Source organism: Peromyscus californicus, unplaced genomic scaffold (assembly GCF_007827085.1).
Source record: "Peromyscus californicus insignis strain IS unplaced genomic scaffold, ASM782708v3 Scaffold_18__1_contigs__length_77618521, whole genome shotgun sequence".
NCBI classification, from domain to species: Eukaryota; Metazoa; Chordata; class Mammalia; order Rodentia; family Cricetidae; genus Peromyscus; species Peromyscus californicus.
The window spans coordinates 58,629,440-58,655,863 of NW_026294480.1; the positions used below are offsets into that span (position 1 = coordinate 58,629,440).

General features: G+C 42.1%; 2 protein-coding genes across 9 annotated transcripts in view; one reads left to right on the forward strand and one right to left on the reverse strand.

Annotated features, from left to right (window-relative positions):
* Positions 1-3,420, forward strand: part of Pde8b (phosphodiesterase 8B) — a 226,730-nt gene extending 223,310 nt beyond the window's left edge. For all 8 annotated transcript variants that reach the window (XM_052743543.1, XM_052743544.1, XM_052743538.1 and 5 more), the window contains 2 exons: positions 396-525; positions 1,642-3,420. In XM_052743543.1, coding sequence (XP_052599503.1) covers positions 396-525; positions 1,642-1,751 — 240 coding nt within the window. In that variant the 3' untranslated portion in view covers positions 1,752-3,420. The remainder of the gene's footprint in view (positions 1-395; positions 526-1,641) is intronic.
* A 2,634-nt stretch (positions 3,421-6,054) lies between these two features.
* Wdr41 (WD repeat domain 41) overlaps positions 6,055-26,424 on the reverse strand; it is a 49,426-nt gene continuing 29,056 nt past the window's right edge. The window contains exons 6-13 of the mRNA XM_052743545.1: positions 24,775-24,886; positions 20,079-20,141; positions 18,433-18,543; positions 13,321-13,505; positions 11,415-11,536; positions 10,611-10,699; positions 9,461-9,594; positions 6,055-6,634 (exon numbers count right to left, since the gene is read on the reverse strand). Of these exons, the coding sequence (XP_052599505.1) occupies positions 6,482-6,634; positions 9,461-9,594; positions 10,611-10,699; positions 11,415-11,536; positions 13,321-13,505; positions 18,433-18,543; positions 20,079-20,141; positions 24,775-24,886 (969 nt within the window). The 3' untranslated portion in view covers positions 6,055-6,481. The remainder of the gene's footprint in view (positions 6,635-9,460; positions 9,595-10,610; positions 10,700-11,414; positions 11,537-13,320; positions 13,506-18,432; positions 18,544-20,078; positions 20,142-24,774; positions 24,887-26,424) is intronic.

The following is a 26,424-nucleotide window of genomic DNA, read 5'->3' on the forward strand; positions in this document are numbered from 1 at the left end:
CTGTCTCGAAAAACCAAAATAAATAAATAAATAAATAAATAAATAAATAAATAAATAAGTAAGTAAAAACAGATTATAGAAAAAGGGGCTAAGGTTCACTAGATCAGTGCTTCAGGAGGAGCCTTGGATTAGTACAAAGTGTGCCATGAGGGCTCTTTGGGAAACACTGCCCTAGCATCCCTTAGGTCCTGAGTTCAGGGGGAGGGGGTGGAGTTGAGGGAGAGAGAGGGACCTGAGAGCGAGGAGACCTGCATACAATTGCTGTGTGTCCTCTCAGGAAACTGCTAAGCCTCTCTGCACTCTGGGGTTCTTCTGAGAAACACGCCAATTCCTGTGAAGGCTTTTCACGTGCCCCACAGCCCTGTGCAGAGGTGTTTTTGTTTTTCCCCTCCCAGACTGACGAGGAGAAGAGACAGGGGCTCCCTGTAGTGATGCCAGTGTTCGACCGCAATACCTGCAGCATCCCCAAGTCCCAGATCTCCTTCATCGACTACTTCATAACGGACATGTTTGATGCTTGGGATGGTAAGTTGGATGCTGTTTTATCACCCATGAAGGACATTTCATATACTTAATGAAGATCACCTATAGGGGCATAGGCTGGGTCTAAAGGTAAATGAAATATAATTATATTTATGTGTGTATATATGTGTGTGTGTATATACATATAAATACACATGCGCACACATGCACATACACACACACACACACACACACACACACACACACACACACACACTATGAGCCCTTTGTGGGCAATTAGAGTAGGTACATCCTGGCATCTGGCACAATCTTGAGTGTATCAGGCCCAATGAACGAGTGTTACTGGACGAATAAGTCTTCACCTTCTCAAAGGACAGATTCCCAAAGTGGACAACTGTTTCATTCTCACACTGGAAGAAATTCCATTAAGCAAAATGTATTTCATTCTCTGTGACAATTTCAGGTTCAAGAGATTTACGTAAAAAAGCCTGTTTGTTTCAGCAGCTAATGCGTGTAACTCATAGCTCAGGGTGGAGGACTGATTACCTAGTGTACAAGGCCCTGAGTTCAACTCCTAGCACTACAAAACAAAACAAACAAATAAATGAAAGAAAGAAAGAAGGAAGGAAGGAAGGAAGGAAGGAAGGAAGGAAGGAAGGAAAGAAAGAAAGAAAGAAAGAAAGAAAGAAAGAAAGAAAGAAAGAAAGAAAGAAAGAAAGAAAGGAGAAAAGAGAGAAAAACCAGTGTTCTCATGCATATGTTGACTTGAAGCCTGAGGCCTCGGGGATGTCTGTCCTGTTCTTTTTGTGGGGTACATATGCAAACAGACGTCAGGGGTCATCCTTGGGTGCTGGACTTCAGGAGCCAGCCACTTTTCTTTATACAGAGTTTCTCATTGGCCTGGAGCCTCCCAACTGGGTTAGGCTGGCTGGCTAGTGAGCCCCAGGGATATCTACCTCCCCAAAGCTGGGATTACAGGTGCATGCTACCATGGCCAGCTTTTTATAAGGCCTGGGGACTATGCTCAGGTCCTCAAGACTGAATGGCAAGCAGGTTCCTATCTCGCTACTTCTGATCTCCGAGGCCAAGCCTAATGAGTACTCCTGCGATCCAACTGACCGTAATGTGTTTCTTTGGATTCTGTTCATGCCCTTACAGCCTTCGCGCACCTGCCAGCCCTGATGCAGCACTTGGCAGACAACTACAAACACTGGAAGACCCTGGATGACCTCAAATGCAAAAGTCTGAGACTTCCATCCGACAGCTAAAGCGAGGCCAGGAAAGGGGCCTCTTGATCCACGATGGACACTGTGAACCATGGAGGAGTATAAACAGGAGGGTTTCCTTTAGAACGAAAACGACGTGTGTAGATTAAGGAGCTGGTGTTTAATATCTGAACTGAATCATGCACGCCCCCCCCCCAATTTCATTTTTCAGAGCATTTATATTCCATCAGTAAAAATATGTTCTTTTGAATCACGTAGTGACCTAATGGCCCACCCGGCAGCCTCCTCTGCCAGGCTGTGTGGGCCCCTACAGAACCACGGAGCTGACTGACTCACTGTAGTTACAAGCAGGACACGGGAAGCAGAGACCTGGCCTCTGTGAGTCCATCCTTCTGATGGAGACCAGGGAGCTTAGCCAGTGTTCAGTTCGACTTTCACCAGAAAACTCACTACTGATCTTCAGCTTCACTGCTTTCCTCCACGGCAAGAGTGTGAAGGACTCCTAAAAAGCTTCTCTGAGGAGATATATGCAAGGAAAAAAGCTACTTTAAGATGGGGAGAATAGGACGAGATCGTCAATAAACTAGTTAGCATCACGGCTCCCAGGGCTCCACGGTCAGTAGTGTGATGCCCAAGGAAGAGCACAGCCTTGGCCTGGTGACTGTTCCTCAGATGGGTGTCAGCCACCTGTGGAGCCTTCTTTCCTAGAAGGATCTCGCCTTTTAGGAAGCCAACTGATGGGGAAGGAGTGGGATCCTGCTTGGGGGGGGGGGGTGGTCCTTGAGTGTCCCTGACTTCAGGCTCATGGACACCGCCACAGGTCAAGAGTATCTATAAAAGCCATTAAATCTGAATGCTCATGGGCAAGCTTTTTTAAAAAATACAAAATTTAAGAGAAGAAAAAAATTTATATATATATATATATTTGCTGTTCAAAGATTTTTATTAAAATAATCTAAATGCCCTGGATCTTCACCCCTAGAGTTTGCTGGGCATTACCTGTACATCTGTATTTGGGGAGGAAATGGGCAAGTTTCAAGGTTCAGATCGTCTTCATTTATATTTGAGACCATGCCATTTGCTTTAATGATGTAAAAAGGGATTGCAAGAAGTGTAAATATATCAGAGCATAGGCATATGGAGAGGCAGTAAATACTATTTTAAGCTACTAACTGTATGGTAAGCTTCTGAAGCACAAGTGCATATTTTTATACAACTCTTTTCACAACTTTCTGTGCTCTGCGTAAAGTCAGACTTGAGGTTTTTCCTTTCTCTCTTTTCAGCCATCCCTTCTCTCTGTATTATGAACGTCAGAAACGAAGTAAACAAAGCCCCTTAGTTTTATTTTATCTGTACTCCATGATGCATTCTTGAGAGGCACAGAAACTGAACTAATTGAACCAGTAGCTACATTTTTCCAAATGAAAATTGGACTGCAGACTATGTAAAAAATCGGTACATGGGGAAGAAAAGGACAACTTATCACTACGTAATGTGCCAATGTTTTTTTCTGTGTTTTGTACCAAAGTGTAAACATATATGACAATTCCATGCACAGAAATGCATCTAAATTATTTTTGTTAGACAGTAAGAGGGCTTGCTTGGCCGGACAGAGCTGGCTTTGTATTGTAGTGCCGCATTGTGTACGTGTGATGAAATGTTTTGTGATGTACTTGTAACTAAATTCTTACAGTCATTTTTTCATTCCCTACAGCTGTTTTTATTTTATCTCTTTGGCCTAAACTTTTCATAATTTCAAACTTGGGGTTCTAGTGTCCTTTATTTCACGAGTCGCCAAGCCTGTTTTCAGAACACTGATGTCAGAGTGCAGGATCTCAGAGACAAAAGCAATCTCCTCGGCCTTCAGAAGCTTGCCGGATACAAGGACAGTCTTTTTCTGAGCAGCTTGCTTTCAGCCCCACTTGGGAAGGAACACTTGCCAGGCACCTGACATTTCCTACATAAAACGCTGCAGCTTGCTCAGGGTTTCGTAGGCTCGATTTCATGTCAACTTCAAATGTTAATAACATGTGGGTGTTAAGTGCTGGAAGTCATCCAGGTAGCAAAGGTTCCGTATAATGTGCTCGTTATCAGTGTCAATTACAGATATCTTCTGAGTTGCTAAGAGGCATATTTACTAGAATCATGGACTTTCAGGTAATGTTCACACATCTCAGATAATTTTATGTGATACATACAAACTATTGTAAGTGTCTCTTACTCCTGTTTACGATGACACCATGTGTTGAGAGGACCTATATTAACTTAGGAAAACATAAAGGCAAGGAAAGTCATGCTAATACTATTATTAATTACTCTGCTGAAAAAGGGAAGTTAGCTGTAAAATACTGTTACATGAACCAGAATGGTTCCACAGTTTCAGCCACTCTCAGTCAGGGGTGGCCACCCTCCCCAGCAAAGACCAGGTATCATCAGTTCAATTGGCACCCATTTAGCCTGTGAGCAACAGACAAGAGTGTGTTGCACAAACGCATCCAGAGACCCAGCTCAAAGTATTTTAAGGGCAAGCGACAAGGCACACGACACACAGAGATCTGGCACAGATGGCTAAGTGAGCGAAGTAGGAAAACATGCACAGAATATGTACTGGTCTTAGCTCTGAGTTTCTTCCTCTAGACTGCAAGTTCAAGTCTTAGGAACAGTCTACATGGAACTACTCAACAGCAAAGGTACTGATCCTTGCCACGGTCACCTATCATGCTCCACTTCCCTGACCTCGGGGCACTCACACCAGGTTTCTCAGGAGGCTGGCAGTTCCCCTCGGAACACACTAGTTCTAACCAGTAGTGAGAAACTAGTTAACTAGAGTGAAACAACAGCAATGCTTAACTCAGATCTTAAAACTGCTCTTAAAACTCAAGCACGGCCGGGCGGTGGTGGTGCACACCTTTAATCCCAGCACTTGAGAGGCAGAGGCAGGTGGATCTCTGTGAGTTCGAGGCCAGCCTAGTCTACTGAGTGAGTTCCAAGACAGCAAGGACTAAACAGAGAAACTCTGTCTTGAAAACAAACAAACTAACTAACTAACTAACTAACTTGAGCATGGCTTCTGCCACTCCATTTGAATAGATACAAAACACGAATCCAAAACAGACTAGGAAACAGTTATTAAAAAAACAAACAAAACAAAACAAAAAAAACCAACAACAACAAAAAAACCCCTGTAAATTCCTTGTCTTATCTCATTAAAAAAACATCTTAACTAATGGCCTAATACAAAATTTGCAAAGAAAAAACTAGCTAGTAAAAGTTTATCTATGGAGCAAAATTCAGAGCTTTAAGTGAGTCTAAAATAAAATAGCCAGACTGACCAGCAAGCTGATGCACAGAGCAGACTGCATGTCTGCCTGGCTGATGGGTGCTACCCACATTTCATCTTCGGGAGGAAGGATGAGAAATTGGCCTCTTGTGTTGACTCCTCAAATAACAATGGTTTGCTGGCTAAAAGATAGTTAATTTTCTCATTCACATGCTATGTCCTAATTAAGGTAGCTTATATTTTAATATTCCTTTTTCCTACTTGCAAAGTGATGAGTGATGTTAGGCATTTCATTGTGAAGGACAACAGCAACAAGGGCTGTGGACACTGATTTTCCTAACACGGTCACCATGAAGTCCTCCTAGTCTCTCCCTCTCTTCCTGAACTGTTTTTAAGGCTGTTCAATGATGATGGTGGGCACTAGAGAGCGGGCTACCCTCTGCTGGTCTTGGTTTCCTCATTTCTAACATTTTGCCATTGACCCACCTACAGTCTTAATGCTACCAATCTTCGTAGGCAGCTGTGAAAGGGAACATTAAAACCTGTGAAAGGAAGAATTTACAGCATCCATCTAGGGAGCAGAGTACATGCGTGTGCATACACAAATATGCAGACGTACTCTTGGTGCCTAACATCACTCCTCTTGCCTGTCTTTAATAAGATTCCTTAATCATTAATTCAAGAATAATCCCCACAACTGTGTAGAATACACTTTATGTTTTAGTGCCAAAAGGGAGAATTTTATCATAAGGCTGGTAGGGAGATGGAGATGGTCCAGTCTTTGTGGATGTTCAAAGAGCCAATAGTGAGGCTGTCCTTGACTGTTTCATATTAAGGCAAAGGCAGAGCAGATACCAGGGCAATTCCCTTGCAGTTCCTGACCTCAAAAAAGCTGTGTCCCTTTCCTAGTCCAGGACTCACCACAGAAACACCCAAGTACTATTCTGGCCAATGAGTGTTCAGGCCATTCACACTGAGAAAGACATACACCCTTAGATGATGCCTGTGGACTGGAGCACAGAGGGATTTTGGTAGGCACAATTAAATTTTTTTCAGTGACTTAAATAAGTTGGTACCAAAAAGAATCATTGTATTTAAAGAATACAATTCTTTTTTGGTTAATCAAGTGAACACTGATATCTACTAAAGAACAGGAGAATTTGTAGCAGGATGGATATATTTATCCTGACCGTTCTTACACAGTCTTTAAAGGAACCCAAAATAAAACATGTAAATAATGTGACTTATTTTAGTTACCTTTTTTTCTATCATTTTTAAAAAACAGAACACAGCACCCTCCACTTCCAGCAACAAGGTCCAGTGGAAACTTGTGCTAGGTTCCTGGGTGGACACACTTGTTGTTGACAGACAGACAGAACTTCATAGGCAAGAACATTACAAATCTAAGTGATCGGTGTGTTATGGTTTTCAGAGTGCCGCTCTGTATTTGCTCTCCAAGGCTCATACATATGTATTTGTCCAGTTCCTTCAACTAGACAGCAGGGTATAAGTCACCGTCCTCCTCTAACTTCTGAAATAACTTGATGCTTCGGAATCCAGATTCCCGCTCTCCGTTTTTCCACAAAATAATGAGATGATCTGCAGAGCATGTTACCAGTCCATGATCTTCGAAGTATAGAAACATCTGTGAGATAAATTGAAACACTAGTTTAAACCCATCAAGAAGAGGCCAAAGCTAGATCAGCATGTGTACTTCTAACAGACGAGGGTTTCTTTGGATTTGAATGCCAAGTTGTTTCATTCTCTAATGAGTAACTTTCTTGTTTTCAGTGTTGGTGAGCCAAGCTAGGGTCCCATGTGACTGCTCTACCACTGAGCCTTCTCCCCTGCCTTTGCTGTTGTGAGCCAGGGCTCACTTCTCTAGTCTAGGCTAGCTCAAAGGCCACAGCCTCCTTCTGCATCAGCCTCCTGCGTGCTGGGATTACAGCCATATGCCACTAAGCCTAGTGAAAATTTTCCCTTTCAAAAACCTATTGGTACAACCAATATTTAATATTTTAATGGGTTTTCTTGATCAACTACAGAACTACAGTAACAACCATTTCTCAGAGCATCTTCCGAGTTTACCACAATCTCATTATTCACATACTAGCTTTAAGATGTGGTCAGGTGCGGGTCCTCTCACACTTGCATTATTTAGTAAAAAATGGCTACCAACCAAATTTCCTGAGATAAACACTGACTTGGGTGTTTCTGTAAAGCAGAGGTGCTGAGTCAGTGCACCGCATTTACCAAGTGACTCCAGCTTGGAAGCCAGCACCAGCTGCAACCACAGGGTCCCAATGACAGATTCTGTAATCAGTTCTGCCCTCTGGCATGCCACAGGAGAATGGAGATCCAGCATGGCACTAGAATTATCACTGGGAGAAAACTCTCTAAGTAAAAGGAAAGGACGTGCTAGGGAAGGGAGAGGATGGAGGCTAGGTGTAGAACCGATAAAGGATTGAGGCTGTGGATGGAGACAGTGCAGAGGTTAGAGAGAAAAACCTAGGAGTAGGGTGAGGCCCTTTAGTGACCCAGGGTAAGAAGGAACAAGAGAGTAAGGTCAAAGGTCAGGACTTCCTGATGACTATGGAGCAAAAGAGAAGAATATGGTGGTGGGGGGGGAGAATTTCTCAGGGGACTGGGTTTCAGTGCATGGGTAGCAGGGCCGGGTCACCAGTGCATGGATAGCAGGACTAGGTCATCAGTGCATGGGTAGCAAGGCTGGGCCGGGCAGCAAGGATGAGAACAGAAGCTGTGAGGATATTCAGGAAGCAGCACCTGGCAACAAGGGTCTGAACTTGACAATGAAGCCAATGGTGCTTTTTAAAAATGCTGCCATGCAGGATGAGGGCCAGCTCGGTGGATGACAGAGTGCCTGCCTAGCATGTGGAGGATGGAATGCCTTGGGGGACAGCGAGGAGACAAAAGTGTAAACACTTTCAAGGACGTTCCTAAACCTTTCACTTATATAATGATAAATGCGCCATTTCAAAGGTCTCCTCTACCACTTAAAACTTCTAATGGGGGCTGAAGAGATGGCTCAGCTGTTAAGTGCACTCGCTGACTGCTCTTCCAGAAGGCCTGGGTTCAATTCCCAGAACTTACATGATACCTCACAACCAGCTGTAATTCAGTCCCTGGGGATTACAACACCCTCTTCTTGCCTTCCTGGGCCTACAGGCAAAACACCCATAACACGTTTTTAGTATGTTCAATGGGTTCCCAATATTTTAAAAATAAAGCCCAAACTCTTCTTACTCAGGCTTTTTTCTCTGACTAATGTCTGTTCATGGAAACCCAGTGATTCCATCCAACCCATCTGCCACAACAAAAACACTATCTGTGCCTCTGTCTACCACACCACGGTCATGCTGACCACCTGTAATCTGCACCACAGGCACTCAAGCAAAAACAACATTGAAAACAAAGCCCTGAGCTACTTCTTAAAGGATGCAAAGATGAACAAGACACGGTACCCAACAGCAGGAGTCCCATGACTCGGATATGTATCTTTTGGTCCAGCCTAGCCTCTAAGACTCCTCTCAAATCCTATCTCTAGAGAACTTTACAGGATACAGCAAGAAACGTTTCTTGTAACTCTCTGTTTTTCACCTGGGTCAGTCGTAAGACGTCTTGATTAGCAGCTCATTAGGTCTTTTTCCTTCCTCTCTACTGAAGTATAAGATCCAGGAGGACAAGGATTGCATTTTATATCTCTTTTTAAACTCCAGGAAATGGTCAATGGCCAGTGTGGCTGCTGATTCTAAGTATGGATGCCCATCCAAATTAAAAGCAATTTGTTCCTCACTGGCTAAGAAACAGGAAGAACAATTCAGGAAATGTACCACTTAGGGCCCCTTCACTGCTCTCCTTACACTGTTACCAGGTCCCATCACCTCCTCCTCACCATTCCTTCCTTCCTTTATTGCAGACAATGGTGCGTACTGTAAATTACTGATGTGTCTGCAGTTCCACAGTGAGAGTCTTCTGCATAGTTCCTAAACTTCATAATGCAAAGTGGTAAGGTAGCCGGGTTCTACAACTAGTATTACTCAAAGGCAGTGAAAACAATACTCTGATCCTGAATTTGGTTACGAACCCTGGGGTTAGATCCTGTTAAGGCTTTTACCCTCCACATATAGCCACAGCATTCCATGCTTCCTCTGTTGACTATTGTGATACACCTTCCAGTTCACTAACATCGCCCTATGGTCGATCAGCTGTCTTCATCTCCTATACAATGGTGACAAGCCTGTTCTTAAACCAATACCGTTTACATCCTCAACTCCTCTCTCTATGAAGGGTGACCCTAACCACTTGTACTATCACTGTCTGATTCCATAGTCTTACCTTGCAAAAGCCTACGCTCAGAACGCGTGAGTCTTACTTAGAGCAACTGACTTAAAAAAGAAGCATGATGCAAAAGCAGGAACAGCCTGGACGGCATGCCCACTGAAAGTGGTACCTCCACGGAGGACGAGTGGCCGATCAGATCTCCAGTGAGCTCCAGGGAACACGTAGTGCCGTTTTCTTGCTGTTTTTTAACAGGCTGGCTGGTTTGCTTGTTCACTCGTCCAAATCCCCACATATTAAAAAACCCTACAAAGAGACAATCGTTGCAGTCATTTCAAAAACTACTGTGCTTTTTCCTTACAGAAAGGCAGAACATTGAAATACAACCATGTCTCATACTTCTGTCTGTCAAGCTGATGGCACCAGACACTAGCTAGGATCTGTGAATTTATTATGTTGTATTTTTCTTAACATACCTAGCTCCACATTTCTTCCACTGCCCTACTCACCCACTAGTGGCAATAAAACAGACACTGGAATGTAAGAGAAGTGAACAGCCTGAAAGGTTGTAATGATCAAAAATCAGTGGAGAAGAGCACTTCAGACCTATCAACAAAACACAGAGGAAAGTCTGCGTGTGTGTGTGTGTGTGTGTGTGTGTGTGTGTGTGTGTGTGTGTGTGAGAGAGAGAGAGAGAGAGAGAGAGAGAGAGAATTCTAGAATTTCAAGTAAAATGAAAAATACAAGTAGAAACACCAGTATTTGACTTATTAAGGATTAATAATTATATTCATTCAAATATCCAGATTCATTTTTCAAACCAAACACCTAAAAGAGCTCCTGAGATAATGACATTAACAAAGAAAGGTAAGTTGTTTTTTTCTATGAACTGCATTCAGTGTGAACAATAATGCTTTAATATCAATGGTAATAAATTTTGCTTATGTCAGTCAGAATTACAGACAATTTTATAAATGTGTAATTACTTCCGTAGGCTACCTGGTCATTCGGATTACTTGAAAGTTACACTTTTCTCTCAAAATAAAAAAACTGCAATTGACTTCACTTGAAATAAAGAGGTAGTTTCACACTGAAGGGAAATTAAGACGCAATTTCTAATCCCAAGTACCACTGGCATCCCTCAAATGTCGGATTCCTGCACCGAGCACATCCGAGCACATCCTATACGGTTCCTGCGGCTCTCATTATCACCTTCCAGTTTCCTGTCAGAAGAGATGAAAAAAGGAAGAAAGGGAGAGGAGGGAGGGAGGCAGAGGGAGGAGGGAGGGGAGAACATCATTGCTCTGTGGGAAGGCACACACCTGTTGGGACAGGTTCAGCTGCCAGCTGCTGTTTTTCTCGGACCTCCCAAATGCGTACACTGCCATCTTCTGAGCATGAGATTAACTGCCTGTCAGAACAAAAAGCCAGACGGAGAAAGACAGAAAGAGCACCTTGGGAGGCCAAGTGCTAACTGCTGAAATGGCTGGAGCCCTCAGCTGACTGCGGTCAGCTTTTGCCAGGGCGGCATCACAACCTGGCTGGACGGTGCAAACTGAAACCAGCTGCCATCAAAGAGCACCTGACACTCTGTGACACTGGCTCAAGTGACGCAAAATTATCATCTCCACTTTTTAAAGACCGTTCAGAAAAATGGCATGAACTGCACAATGTCCTGAGGAGGCTCCCCCTTCCCGCCTCTTATCACATCTCTTTCCACAGCGCCTCTCATCCGAAGGATCCTGCATGAAAAATGCTACTCTGTGATTTCATCAGTGGAATCGTAACTGCCAAATGCCCTCATTTAGTAGTCTCAGACAGTAAGGGCTACTACTTGATTTTAGACATTATCATACACCACTGTAAAAAAAAGGGGGGTTTATAGAAAATATAAAAAGAAATCCTTCTTTAAAAAAAAGTGTAATTCATTTAACCTTGCTCTTGTAGATTTTTGTCATATATTGCTACAAACTCTTCAATAAAAGTCAGTCATGGAACATTCTCTATTTCTAAAAGAATACCAAGGTCAAGCCATGGAGCCAGTTAATTTGGCCACTGCAGAAATTACGTTGGTGGCCCCAGGAACCGTGACTGTCTTTCATCTTTGCCGAGATGGGAGCATGTACCTGTTGGGAAGTTTGTCGATGTGTAGGATGTTGGAGTCATGCGCAGTTTTCTGGCAGGCAATCACACGCTTCAATTGTAGGTTATACACATACAGCCCCCTTCCAACTGCAGCAAATATATTCTGGGTGGCAGGGATGGAGAAAGTTCAGAAATTGGCATAGAACTAGTCATTACTACCTGGTATAATAGATTTCCCCACTCTGTGACACTGGGAAGCCACGGTTACCTTCCCAACCTTCAGACAAAAATGACAGTCCTGCCCTCTGATGCCCCCAATGTCAAAGTCACCATGGAAGGCTTAGCACACTCAGCAGGCTGGAGGAAAGCACGCCGGGAAGGCTCCGCACAGGGCAGCTCAGCTCTGCCTTCATGCTCTCTGGAGACCGGAGCTGCGGGAGTGGCGGCTGCTACCAGGGCTCTGCAGCAGAAGGTGTCTAAGTGCAGCCTGGGCTTCCAAGGAACACGGTACCCTTGGGAATTTACTCAGCTGCTCTAGTCTGGAAATGCAGGCAAAACGACTTGCACTGCACATCTTAAGCAATCAGAAGGCCTACAAACAACCTGATATGCTCTGGTGGCACTATCTTAAGGTCATCTGAAGAATTAAGAGAAAAAAAAAAAAACTCTAAACATAGTGCTAGAAATATCTTTCTATTAAGACACTTGAATCTTTAGAAAGTATTTTTGCTAATGTTCACGTCACCTCATACCTCTGTTAAGGTGTGAGAGGAAAGCATTATTGTTACTTTTCAGGTTGGCAAGTTAAAACGGAAGGAACTGAAGGGCTGGTTAAAATGGCTGGTAAGGGTGCCTGCCACCAAGTCTGATGGCCTGAGTCCCGTCCCAGGATCCATGTGATGAAGAAGAGAACCAACTCCATGTGGGCCACAGCACAACTGACGCACACACACACACACACACACACACACAAATAAATACATTTTTAAAAGTTTTTCAAATGAAATAACGTGAAAAGCGATGGAGGAAGAAACTTGGCGCTGACCTCCAGCCTCTGTACTCACACCCCTGTGTTGGCTACAGTGCTACATGCCAACACCCACATAAGCACACAAAGCAGTACAAAGGAAATAAAAGCACTAGTACTGAATTTTTCAATACAAATAATAAAACGGTAACAACTATGTCAATGAGGATAGAGAACACCAAAAAGAAAGGTTTCCTTTACTTCCTTTCTCAAGGCTATGAACACAGAGAAAAATAACTCCCCTTAGACACATTTTCTGAGCAACTGAGGCTTAAAGAAAAGACTTTTTCAGATCGGAGGCAAGAGTCGGCCCTGGTTTTACAGCATGCACTTCCAAAGCACCACTGCCTGCTAAGCCAGGCGGTGGCTCTTCTCGCCCAGGTGCTCTGGCCAGGATGCCAGCAACCAAGAAGGCGAGCATGTCTCAGTTTTCACTCTTTCCCTCTCTAGGAAACACATCTGAAAACAAATGAAATAGTAACCTCAAGCACGATGGGATTGCTTAATCCAACCCAAATTAGGTATGTAAATTTGTGTTCTAATCATTCCTTTGCGTGCAAGATTAGGAGCAAGGATCAAAGTGCTCTTTTTAAATATAAGTGGTACATTCCTTATACAATTATCAGGCCATTTTAGAACCTGAAACCATTGGTGGTAACCTTTTCGTTACTCTGTGTGTGTGTGTGTGTGTGTGTGTGTGTGTGTGTGTGTACACATGTGCTCTGGACATTCATGTATTGGTTCTCTTCACCCTGTGGATCCTGTCAATTGAACTCAGGTTGTTGGCTTGGTAGCAGGTGCCTTTGCCCACTGAAGAGCCTCTGCCCCTCTCAGCAGCCCAGAATCACATGTCCAACATACTAGGCTATAAATACCAGATACTGATTTTATTTGTAACAATTATAATTTATACTTTTTACCTCTTCATCACAGGTGAAATGATTAATAGAAATGTCATTTTGTTTTTGGCAGAGTTTTATTTCCTGCTGGGCATCCAGCTGTGAAGATGGGTTCCAGAAGCTACGCTCACAAGCTTGCACAGTCCAGTCCAGGGCATCCCAGATGATCAGCTCTCCGACATGGGAGCCAGTGGCGAAACTCGTATCTAGAAAAGTTCACAAATGCTCCAGTACTGATCATGTTCTCTAGGCTAAAAATAAAAATGAATGGGCTTCCTAATTGTACCTAGACAAGCTAAACAGAAAGATTAATATGACAGTAAGAAGCTAGAAACAGACTAGTTCACTGACTGAAGATAAATATTACAGTTTGTGCCAATAAAAATGCCATCTATAATGTTTGGTCAACTTTTACAGGAATAAAAACAAAAGAATCTTCCTTAAATGATAAGCCAAAAAACTGTCAATTAAAACACTGAGGGTACTTATAGGCGTGGATAAAGTAAGTAGTTCTATGAATACAGAGTGTTAAAGGGCACTAAAAAATGGGCAGAGGAGACATACAAAGAAATATCTGCTTGGCAAAAAAAGATACACATATGATTTAAAAAATGGGGAGAGTTGGCAACTCAAATATCAAAACAGTTCATTATACTTAATACATATGGCACTCCTGGGAATTACTAAGAATAAAAAAATAGATGGAAAATAAATATGTGATAACATTTTAACTACTTTAATAAAGAAATTTTAAATGATATATAAAGTATAGGTGAGAAATATGTGGGAATCGGTGTGTTTATATACTACTAATGTCTTAGTACATTTTGGCACAATATCAACAATTATTTCAGAGATTAATTTAATAATAGGAGTCAAACTGTAAAATAACAAGCATATTGATCCACCAGTTCCATTTCAAGGAATTTATCCTGAGGAAAATGCATAACAATATACGTACAAAGCTGCAAGACAGAATCCTAAGAATTTGAGGTCAGCCTAAATATCCAACTGCAGACTAAATAATATGACAACCATAAAATAAAATAGTACTAGCTATTGAAAATTGATCTGTAAAGGTATATTTATATTGACATGGAACTAAGTTCATACATACTCATAAAACTGTAAAGCGTGTATATACAAATGCACATATGTATACACATATGAAATACATAGAAAGATGTACACTAGTGTTTAATACTGAATGATGGCACAATTTTCACTTTAATTCCATTTTTAATTTAATGCTATGTTTCTTGCTAGTGCCATATTTTTATTATGACTAGGTTTAACTTGTAAAATAATAAGCTTTAAAAGCCTCAAATAGAGTTAAATTAAGGCCTAGACAATTTATACATTATACATTTAATAGCTATATGCAACTGCTAGACTAAAAATTACTCTCAAATGTAATTTATTAACTATTCTTACATATTTAAGGCAAGTCAGACCAGAACAATGCTCTGAGCATAGAACTCATGTTACAGTTCTGGCTCTGCCTGCTACTAAGTAGCCAGCTAGTCTCAAGGAAATCACTAACCTTTCTCTGTCTTGGATTCCTCATGCATTAAATGAGGATGATTATAGAAAAAAATAAATAAATAGTAAATATCTAGCTATTTTTAAAAAACATCTAATGTGATTTCGAGTATGGTTAATATTCTACATTAACAGTATTTAACTGCACAGTGATTTACAACTTAGAAATATACAGATGGGTAATTAGAACTTTATTATTCCATCTGTCAAATAAGCCAGCAGCACAGAAATCTGCCATAGCCAGATGAACAATCTCTTAGAAGTAAAAGTCACTAACCATCCTAGATAGAAACACTATTTTTATCTTGGTCTCAGAGTCATAATGGGGAGCTTATTGATGTCTGTAGTTCCTGACACACTACAGAATGTGTTGTGTGAAGAAATAAGTTTATTTATGGTCTCTGGAGGGAGACAACTTGCTAGTTTTAACACTATGGCAGTTTGGGGTTACTCAGCAGCACTAATCTTCCCACGCCTCCTCCAATTTCACTCAACTCCAAAAGAATCAAAGAAGTTAAGGATGAAAAAGGGGTTCCTTGACTCCAGGTCTGGGTCTGTAGTCAGCCCTGAATTAAAACTTTGAGACCGACCACATAGTCGCCCCCTCTGAGGTTCTTTTACACAACACAAACACAGTTTTCAATGACCTCTTGGATCTTTTCACTCAAAGCAAAAGACTGACATCTACCTTAGCATATAGCTTCTCCCCGTGTGAATTATATCTCCAGACAGGTCACTCAAAATGTTTCACACCAAACATGCTCAGTGATGTAACAGGGGATGTATTTCACCCTGTAGTATGAAAATCCACTTAGGAAAATCTCTCCAGCATCCATCTAGCCATACCTCACAAGCGTGAATGCTCTGTGATTGCCACACTGTCAGCACAGAGCAAGCAAGGGTGCCACAAGAGAGTAGGAACGTCAGCTTATGTCCTAGGAAACCACGCCCCCCCAGGACATTCAGACCCCTTCAGCAAGTTTGGTATATATCAAACATATGTGGGGAGTTCAAATACACCATTCCAAGACTGCCCCGGGGCCCCCTCACCAAAAATGTACTTCTTTTTAGAAAACTGTGCGTGGGTTATTCGTTTCCATGTTGCACATGTGTATGCAGGTATGTGAGCCTCTGAACATGCATGTGGGGGTGAGAGGAGAATTCGGACGCCCTGAATAGCTCGCCACCTTATTCCCTTGAGACAGGGTTTCTCACTGAATCTGGTGCTCGCTGGCTTTTAGCTAGGATGGCAGCCAACAAGTCCCAGTGACTCCCTTCTCCACCGTCACCCTCACCCTTGGTGCGGTTACAGGCACGTCCAGCTTTCCTAAGAGTTCTGGAAATCTGTCCTCATGTTTACACCAAGAGCCCTCTGACCCACTGAGCTTTCTTCCCAAGCCTTTAAAAATACCAAATGGTCATCCCTGAAAACATACACACGAGTAACATTATACAGACTTAGCGTGTCATAATTATACACACACACACACACACACACACACACACACACACTCATATGTAACAATTAATGAAAAACAAGGCAATGAATTTTAAAGAGACGAAGGATATACAGGTAGGTTTGGAGGGAGGAATGGGAAGGGGGGAATAGTATAATTATATTTTATTTATTTATTTTGGGTTTTTCGAGACAGGGTTTCTCTGAGTACTGGAACTCACTCTGTAGATCAGGCTGGCCTCAAACTCAGAAATCTGCCTGCCTCCGCCTCCCTAGTGCTGGATCAAAGGTGTGCACCACCATCACCTGCCAAGAAATAGTTTTTTTTCTTTCTTTTTTTTTTAAATGCACCTCTGTTGTGATGCAAACCCAGGAACTGGCCACTGGTATTAGATGGGTGAGTGGGAAAGTTTTCTTTCTTTTTTTTTTTTAAATGCACCTCTGTTGTGATGCAAACCTGGGAACTGGCCACTGGTATTAGATGGGTGAGTGGGAAAGGAGCAGGGCAGAAAGTGAAGGGGAGAAGCACAGAACTCAATCACACAAGACCGCCAAAATCTGCAGCACTCCCACATACAAGATCTGGCCAATAGCAAATCTTTCAAACATCGCCAGACCACCTAACCGTGTGTGATCCTAAAAACACTTTCACCTTATTTATCATTTGTTGTTCAGTTTTACAGTTGATAAATCAGAAGGTACTGTGGATTTTCTGTAACCTTCATTAATAACTCATTAATTCACTTCTTTTTAGCTTTCCATTTTCCATAAGATCCTGACAAAGAGCTGTGCGGTAGTCCATGCTTGGAACGGCAGAACTTTGGAGGTCAAAGTAGTGAGATTGCAAATTCAAGGTCAGCGTGGGTTTCACAGAGAGACCCTATCAGGGAAGGAAGTGGGGTGAGGGGGAGAAAAAACCTTAAATTTTAAATCTGTGTAAGCCTCAGGTTGAGTTAGACCCAGCTCAGTAGAACACACTTGCTCAGAATGCACTGGGTTCTCACCTCAGCAAAAAGTAAAATAAAAAATGACAAGAAGCTATAAGCCTAGCTGTATAGTGCACAGCAAAAGCTGGGCCATGAAGCTAACTAAGGCTTGCTTGGTCACAACTGGTTATCTTCATTTAAGTAACCACGTTGTTTCAGTGATGCCAGGGCTTCAGCACTAAAATAAGACATATCACTAGACATAACCAATACAATGGGCCAGAACCTGTCTTGCTTCTTGTGGAAGCTCCAGGGCCTTGTCATTGTTCAGGATTTCCATGGAGGCTCAAAGAGTCGCCCATGTAAGAGCTTGCCTTTGGAGCTACGATTCGTGGGTAGAGAAAACTCTACAAAGAGTCGCCCAACCACTGTGACTTCCAGCACCACAGGCAATCCGATCCTTGGGAAGACATGCACCTGAGTTTGGTAGGATGCTGGCTGCTGAGGGGAAGACTCTGAAGCTGGGAAGGATGCTCACTGACACATCTAGAAATAAGACCAAGTGGTACAAAGGACAGAAAGCAAGTCTACATGGGGTCTTCTCCATGCTCCTTTTCACCCTCCTCTCCAATTATACAACACATTCCTCCAAAAGAGCCAGCCAAGCCCAGCTCTCCCGGGACGCAGGGGCTGTATCTCCTCCTGCTGCGCCATTTTCCCAGCAGTCTTACACAACCTGCTTGCAATCTCCACCACAACTCTCCATCTGACTCATCCACAGATCACCCAGTTCGGTTCTGATGATGTCAGCCGTCACGTATCTACCAGAACTAACTAAATGCCAAGAGCCAGAGTTCGTAATCCTCCCCTGCCATCTGACGTCATCCCAGCTCATTAGCAGTGATGGAGCCAGAGCCATTCCGGAAGAATGCTAAAATGCTACCCGCATCAGAATTCACAGCCTGTGATGAGCATCCACAGCGACCAAGCAGTACCTTAAGCCCTACTCTACCTGTCCGTGCCTAAGTCTTGGCCCTGCCACACTCGGAGCCTTGAGCTAGGCTCTACTGTCTCAAAGCTTAGAATAAGAGATAACAACAATCTCCACTAATCTAATCTATTATTTGAGTGGTAATTCTGAACTATTGGAACAAAACAAGATGGAAATTCTGAAATCGTATGTAACATAAAGGTACACAAAGAGCTTACCATTGATATTGACCATGGACAAAATATTATCCTGGTGATCAAGAAGACGTTTAACTTCAACGATATCCCATTCCTGTAAATCTTCTGTGGGTGCTAGTAACCTGAAAATTACTAAAAGACGGTTATTTTACTAAATGTTCAAAGAACATAAACTACCTTTCTACTCCAAAAACATTAAGTGCACAGTACACATCACACTGAAAAACAAAAACAAACAAACAAAAAACTCCAAAAAGAACCTACTTATACCAGCTTACACCATTTCTTTCAAATGCTAGAGACACTTAAATGACCTCCTCAAACTTTAAGCCAGGGTTTCCTTCGCCTTGCTTCACTTGCTGACTTCCCAAACCCACCCTGACACCTCCACTTTGCCCCAGGCTTCATTACATGTCAGGAGTAGCACTCTGTTCCTGCTCAGGCCAGTGCCTGGCCACTCCCCTGGCCCATTTCCACTATCAGCACCCTCTACACGTGTGTCCAGGCCAGTATGCACGGCTACAAAACAAGCTACAGATTCCAGCCTTCAACTTAGCAAAGGCTTCAGCAGCGGCCAAAAAATAAAAACAGCAGTTAAACAAGAAAAGAGGACTTCTCAGTTTGGGGGTATATATTATTATAAATTTTAAGTCCTCTGAGAACATAGCTTCTAGTTTTTTGACTATAGATGTTGAATGTGTTCCTTGATTTATTATTTGACTTTAAAAAATAGTTTTATTTATCTGGGCAGTGGTGGCACACACCTTTAATCCTAGCCCTTGGGAGGCAGAGGCAGGCGGATCTCTGAGTTCGAGGCCAGCCTGGTTATTTAAACTACAAATTCTAATTCTAATCAACACATAAAACCTAAAATCAAATCAAGTAGTTCTATCAACCAACATTTATAAAACATCTATGATATTCTTGGAGTTCTAGCTACCAAATGTGAATAGGCCCATTACTGCCTCTGAATGCTCAGAATCCACAGCAGACATAAGACCTGTGTACATACAGGCTGACCATCAGTGTACTACACGATCTGATAGGTCATTGGAGCCAGGGCTGTGGATACTCAAAGACAGGCATGCCTGATAGAAAAAGTGGTAAGGTCTCACATCCTTTCCAAGTGGTGGGAATCAGCTATCCAAGTTTTTCTGTTCCTCAAATTCCTCTCTGGAAAATAGGTCATGGCACATTTCTTTCTGTATCTCTGACAATATTTCACCAACTGTCAAAGAATTTGCAAGATTATGAAATTCTAATAGCCTTTCATATTTGAATTGTGGCTGTAAGAAATTCTCTCAGCTAATACCAAAGAGAAGTCTTCTTGACATGGATAAACTCTGAGTGAAAATACTATGGCTAACTGACTTTAGAATAAGCGATACATTGTTTAATCAAATTATTAGGAGACAGTAATAGTGTAATATATTGACAAGAAGAAATCTGACCTAACACTTTGAAAATGGTCCACGCTATATCGTTTTCAACAACCCTAAGAAGCCAGAGTTAGGGCAGAGGCAGGCATCTCTGAAATAAAACCTTTTGTTGTTGTTGTTGTTGTTTTTGTTTTTGGTCTTTCTAGCACACCTATAAGTATTTATTCATGTTGCTATATAGACATGTATGTGTGCACAAATATAAAGAAAATATACATATATACTCACTCAGTTCTTTGCCAACTGCTGCTACAACACAATCCCTAGGGATTTCAGCCAAAGCACTGATCCCTTCAGAAAAAAAAATATAAAAAAAGGCAAATAATTTTCTCTCATGGGTTACATCAGAAATAAAACTTTCTCAATTTTATGTTATTTATTATTATATTCAATTCAATTATATATATTATATTATATTATAATTTATTTATATTCCCATAAAATATATTTGAAACCTACTACATAAACACTTCCTTTCTTGGGGCACAGAAACTGAGTTATAAGTAAGTTTCTGATACCTATGGAAGACATTTTTTATATCTATAAATAGGCTCTGAATATTTCTCCTGTGGTGGTGACATGGTATATTCAACCACCCCCATGTATTTACTAAGCATCCTTTATGATAATCACCATCAACCATCACATGATGGCTAGTTCAACGAGATATAGAATTGGGGTTTTCCTTCAGTGTAACTTCAAGACTATGCATGCCCACTGGCACTAAATTAGACAATGTAATGGTGGAAAAGCCATATCTGCCCTCCATCCTGTTTCCTTACATAACTCCTAAAATTCTTTGAATCTCCGAAGACACCATTTTTCTGTGCCCCAATGAGATGACTAGTGTCTGTCCCTGGTAGCTGGGGGATGAGAGCCGCTCGCTAGGACCAAGGCAGGGGGAGAAAGTTGGCACTTTTAGCCTTACCGGCCAACTTCCAAGGAGAGAGGGACAGAAGATAATGTTGATCACCAGTAAATAGTTTGATTAACCATATCTACAGAATAAAGCCTCCATAAAAGCCAGGACAGGCTCAGATAGATTCTGTAAAGCTGTACTTATGACAGCTCCTGCAGGGTGGCACACTTAGAGAGGGCACAAAGGCCCTATGCCCCTTCCTCCCACCTTGCCCTTTGTATTTCTCCTTTGGTACTCTTGTGATAGACGTGAGTAAATGAGATTCTCTTAGTTCTGTAAACCACTCTAGCAAACTGAATCCTGATTTATAACCATGGGGACAAAATCTAAACAAACAAAACAAAACAAAACAAAAAACAACAAAAAAAATGGGCATGTAAATGGAACGATGGGAGAGGGAACTGTTGAGGACTGAGCTTTCAGCCTGTGAGACTGGACACTACTCCAGGTAGACAGTGTCGGCCTGAGCAGAGGAGAGGGCAGGAAGCTGGGTATCCTCTCCTGAAACACTGACTGCCAGAGCATCTGAAGAAGATCACAAAGGAAGTGATTCTCCTGTGGAGCAGCCAGTTATTCCCAGCTCAACACTCCACCCTCTAGCCAACAGCTGAGGAAGAGGCCTTCAAACCGCACATTCATGGCTAATTAGTGCATTTCTAAAACGACTCACTGAAATGACTAGCCTCTACACCACCACACATCATTTATTTACATGCAGAATTTTTAGTAAGTGGGGTTTGGTTGCCGCTGTTGTCCAGACTGGCCTATCTTGGTCCTCAGTTCAGATACCCCTCCTTGTCAGTCTCCCGAGCAGCTGGATTGCTGTACTTGGCCTTAAGCACCGAGGACTGAATATCTTTTCATAGCTGAATCATAAAATGGTTTCAGACTAACCTTAACTTCAAGTATTAAGACTTGAAATACTGGAACACATTAACAAGAAATTGTTTAACAATGTAATTTATAAATAGAACTGTTAACATATATGCAAATCGGGATGTCCCGCTTACTTTCCTTCCTACCTGTCAGAGACTAGCAGCCCTGCTATGATGTCAAGAGCATCTCTGCCCTAATTTCTCCTCCACATGGGCATATTTTACAAATGTGATTTGTGTCCACATGGAAGAGATGGGAAACGTGTAGAAGAGCCCAAGAGAAGGACACGGACGGGTAGGAGAATAGTTTTGCAGGTTTGTTGACTGTTGTTTGAGATGAGGTCTCACTCATAGCCCAGGCTGGCCTCAAGCTGGTGAAAATCTCCCTTCTTCAAGAAGCATTTTAAACACAGAAAATGTTCACTAAGAGGCCAGTGAAATAGCTCCGTGGATAAAGGGGCCTGCCACCAAGCCTGAGGACCTGAGTGTGACCCTGGAAGCCACATGGTAGAAAACAAGGATTCTTACTAGTTGCCCTCTGACCTTCATACATGTGTTATAGCTCACAAACACACACATGCACACACACACACATACATGCTCACACACATATGAAAATATATAAAAGTGTAGAATATTATTAAGTGATCATGGTCTTGTGTTGCTAGAGTTTTCCTGCCTGGCCCACAGTCAGGGCAAATCTCTCTCACCTGCCAGTCCCACAGCCGTCAGACCCGACCAAGTAAACACAGAGACTTATATTGGTTACAAACTGTATGGCCGTGGCAGGCTTCTTGCTAACTGTTCTTTCAGCTTAAATTAATCCATTTTTATAAATCTATACCTTGCCACATGGCTCGTGGCTTACCGGCATCTTCACATGCTGTTTCTCATCTTGGCGGCTGGCAGTGTCTCTGACTCAGCCTTCCACTTCCCAGCTTTATTCTCCTCCTTGTCCCGCCTACACTTCCTGCCTAGCCAATGGCCAATCAGTGTTTTAATTATTGACTAATCAGCAACACATTTGACATACAGAACATCCCACAGCACTTCCCCCCTTTTTTTTTAAAAAAAAAAAGGAAGGTTTTAACCTTAACAAAGTAAAATTACATATAATTTGGGAATTTGGGCGTAGCTTCTCTTACTACTTCCTGCTGGAGGGGGGCGCTGTATCTTATGGGGATACAAAGAAAATTTTAGGATTATGGAATAGTCCATGAGGCTGTATCGTCTGAGCCAGATGCCTTCAAACCGTTCTGGATGTTGGATCATCTGGGCCATGGTGTCATCGGAGACCTTTCAGGGGGTCTTGGCTGGTCAAACCTGATGTATCTTAATCTTGAACAAATCCATAGCCTCTGGCTTTCTGTGGGAACAAAAGCAGAGTCTCCTTTCCAAAGCAACATATCCTTATATTCAAATTTTGAAGTCAAGGTACCTTTAAAATATACATATTGGTTTAACTCAGCTTCCTTTACAATCAAATATCTCTCTGCAGTTAAGAATCCCAAAGACAACACAATCCAGACTCTCTGTGTAATAGTCATCTCTACGTGGCTTATTTTTTATATTAATTTTACTGTCTCTTTAAAGACTTTATTTTTAAAACCATGTATTTGTTTCTATACTGTATATATCACCTTTTCTTGTCTCTTTCAAGCCTACGTATATTTTACACACATTTTAAACTATTACATCTGAATCTGTCTTATTGTGAATCTATTGCTTTAAGCTGCAGCAGCTGTGGCTGCTGGCTCCGCCCACCTCAGCTTCCCAACGTGGCGTGGTACTTTACCACCAGCTCTGGGAGCTATCGTGGGTCTATGCTTTTATCCAAGCAGCGTGTAGCCCAGAAACCTCTTTTTTTGTTTTGTACTAGCAAAGGCTAAATCCACAATGTAGCTTAATGTGCCACTTGCAGAGGCCTCATTCCCGCCATACTGCAGGTCGTGCACGCACGCTAGGAACCCACCAGTAGCTCAAACAGGCAACTGCCACTCATTTGAGAGAGACAATTCTCAGTTTTTAGGTGGAAACTCTTGCCACCACGTTGGACGCCATTTGTTGCTAGAGTTTTCCTGCCTGGCCCACAGTCAGGGCAAATCTCTCTCACCTGCCAGTCCCACAGCCGTCAGACCCGACCAAGTAAACACAGAGACTTATATTGGTTACAAACTGTATGGCCGTGGCAGGCTTCTTGCTAACTGTTCTTTCAGCTTAAATTAATCCATTTTTATAAATCTATACCTTGCCACATGGCTCGTGGCTTACCGGCATCTTCACATGCTGTTTCTCATCTTGGCGGCTGGCAGTGTCTCTCTGACTCAGCCTTCCACTTCCCAGCTTTATTCTCCTCCTTGTCCCGCCTACACTTCCTGCCTAGCCAATGGCCAATCAGTGTTTTAATTATTGACTAATCAGCAACACATTTGACATACAGAACATCCCACAGCAGTCTTGCTATCTCACACTTGGGTATGGGTATATACTGAAAGTAACCAAGGGTTATCATGTAAAAGAGATCCTATGCACCCATGTTCACTGTGACACTATTTAACAGGGAGGTTATGGAATCAGCCCATGTGTTCATCAATGGATGAATGGATAATGTGATACACACATACACACACACACACACACACACACACACACACACACACAGTGGAGTATTATCAGCCATAAAGGACAAAATCCTATTATTTTCAAGAAAGTCGATGAAACTGAAGGTGATCATCGTAAGTAAAATAAGCCATAAGCAGAAGACGGTGCTGCACGTCTTCTCTCGTATGTGGAAGGAGGGCGGCGTCTGGGGAAGAAATACTAGTGCAAAGGAAAGGATGTCAAGGGAGAGTGGCACTATGGGTGGATATCACCAAAATACATTGTGTCCATGTATGAAAATACCATACCGAAACCCAATACTTGGTATAAATAAGATACATGCGGATATAAATGTTCCTTCAGTTATTTGTCACATGAAAATATTAATTGGATATGGCTATCCACAGTCCTCAGAACTAAAAAATTCCTACATGGAATTATCACATTATATTGTGATATGTCTTTAAAGATTCAACTGTCTTTTACAGTCTATCAATCGTGTCTCATAATCACCTTGACTGGTTTTTACCTGTATCAGAAAGATGGTCGGTCTTACACAGCAGATCCAGTTTTCGGTTCCACACACCTAAGTCATTACCACCCGAGAGCCAAGCGTCTAGTCTCCGCAGGACAGTTACACACTGCAAAATTGATGGGAAATGCATTATTAGTTTAGAAATTCTAGCACTCGCTGTCCCACGGTTTTCAATCGTGTCCTCAAGTCCTTTCAAGGCCCTCCCTGTGACAGGCAGTTTGTTTGGCTTCTGATTATGGGTTCTTTAAGAGAATACTGTCTCACAGAGTACGGAGCAGAGCGGCCATGTGATTTGTGAGACGGTCACAGTCAACACTGGCCCACTGCCCCAAGGGGACACTAAAGACAGACGTCTCACAGCAAGAAGCTGAGGCCTCTGAACAATACACAGCAGCACTGTCCCAAGCCACTGGGAGCCTCTGAGTAGGTTTCTCAACACAGACAAGCCTTTTGGAGACAGTCTAAAGACCCTGAGCCAGCACCAATCAGCTAAGAGGTTCTCTATGTCTGAGCACAGACACCGCGTGCTTATTATAGCTTCAAGTCACTAAGCTTTCAGATGACCTGTGAGCCACTAATAGATAACTTCCTCACAATCCTTAAAGGCCTTTTAAAAATAAAATGGAGACTATGATACTGTTTTTACTTTTTCAATCAATTCTCAATAACTCTGTTTGGTAGACTTAAAGTCTTCCCAGAGTATAGAATCCTTTACTTTACACGGTACCTCAGGGTCCCTTCCTTCAAGAGTCATGCCCTCACCCACAGACCCCGAGTGAGACGGAGAAGAACTGAATTAGAAAGAAGGGGGGGTGTGATGGTCGCCTTGGCTCAGGATAAGGCTTCTTTTAAAATAGATGGAAGAAAAAGGTGAATAAATCAAAACAGTTTATATTTCAAGAGTCTACCCTGTCTAGTCTCTGGGGTTCTACATTAGCTCTTTATTCTGTTTATGGGCAAGTAACAGTCTATTGTGTGGTTATGCGTGTTTTGTTTACCCAGTCATTAACTGATGGATAGTCGGGTTGTTTCTGGTTTTTTAGCTAGTATGAATACCGACTGGCACTCTGAACATTCATTATACACATATGTGTGGGCACATTTTCATTTGGGATGGGACTATACACAGGAGGGTTATTGTTTAACATTACTGAGTTACCAAACTTGGAAGGTCACTGTAGTATTTTACAAGCTCACTAGCAAAGCATGAGCTACAGTATGACTTTTCCATGTGTTTATCCACAAGCCCTGTCTTTTAGACATTAGTGGTGCCAGTGTGTACAAAATAGGAGCCCATCATGGTTCTGATTTACATTCATTCCTCTCACTAATGATGATGAACCTTTTCTCATACATTTATTGCCCATTTACATATCTTTTTTGGAGAAATTTCTTTCAAATTATTCTTAATCGTGCTACTTTTCTTTAAGTTAAGAGTTCTCTGCACATTTTAGATACATGCTTGATAAATGATTTATACATATTTCCCCCATTATTTGGGCTGTATTTTCAATTTGTCAATGGTATTCTTTGAAGAACAAAAGTTTCCACTTAATTAGGCCCAATTTATCAGTTGGTACCAATTGAATCTATTCCGTTTTATATGTACATGTCCATCTGATTCTGCTTTTTCTTTCTCCGTGA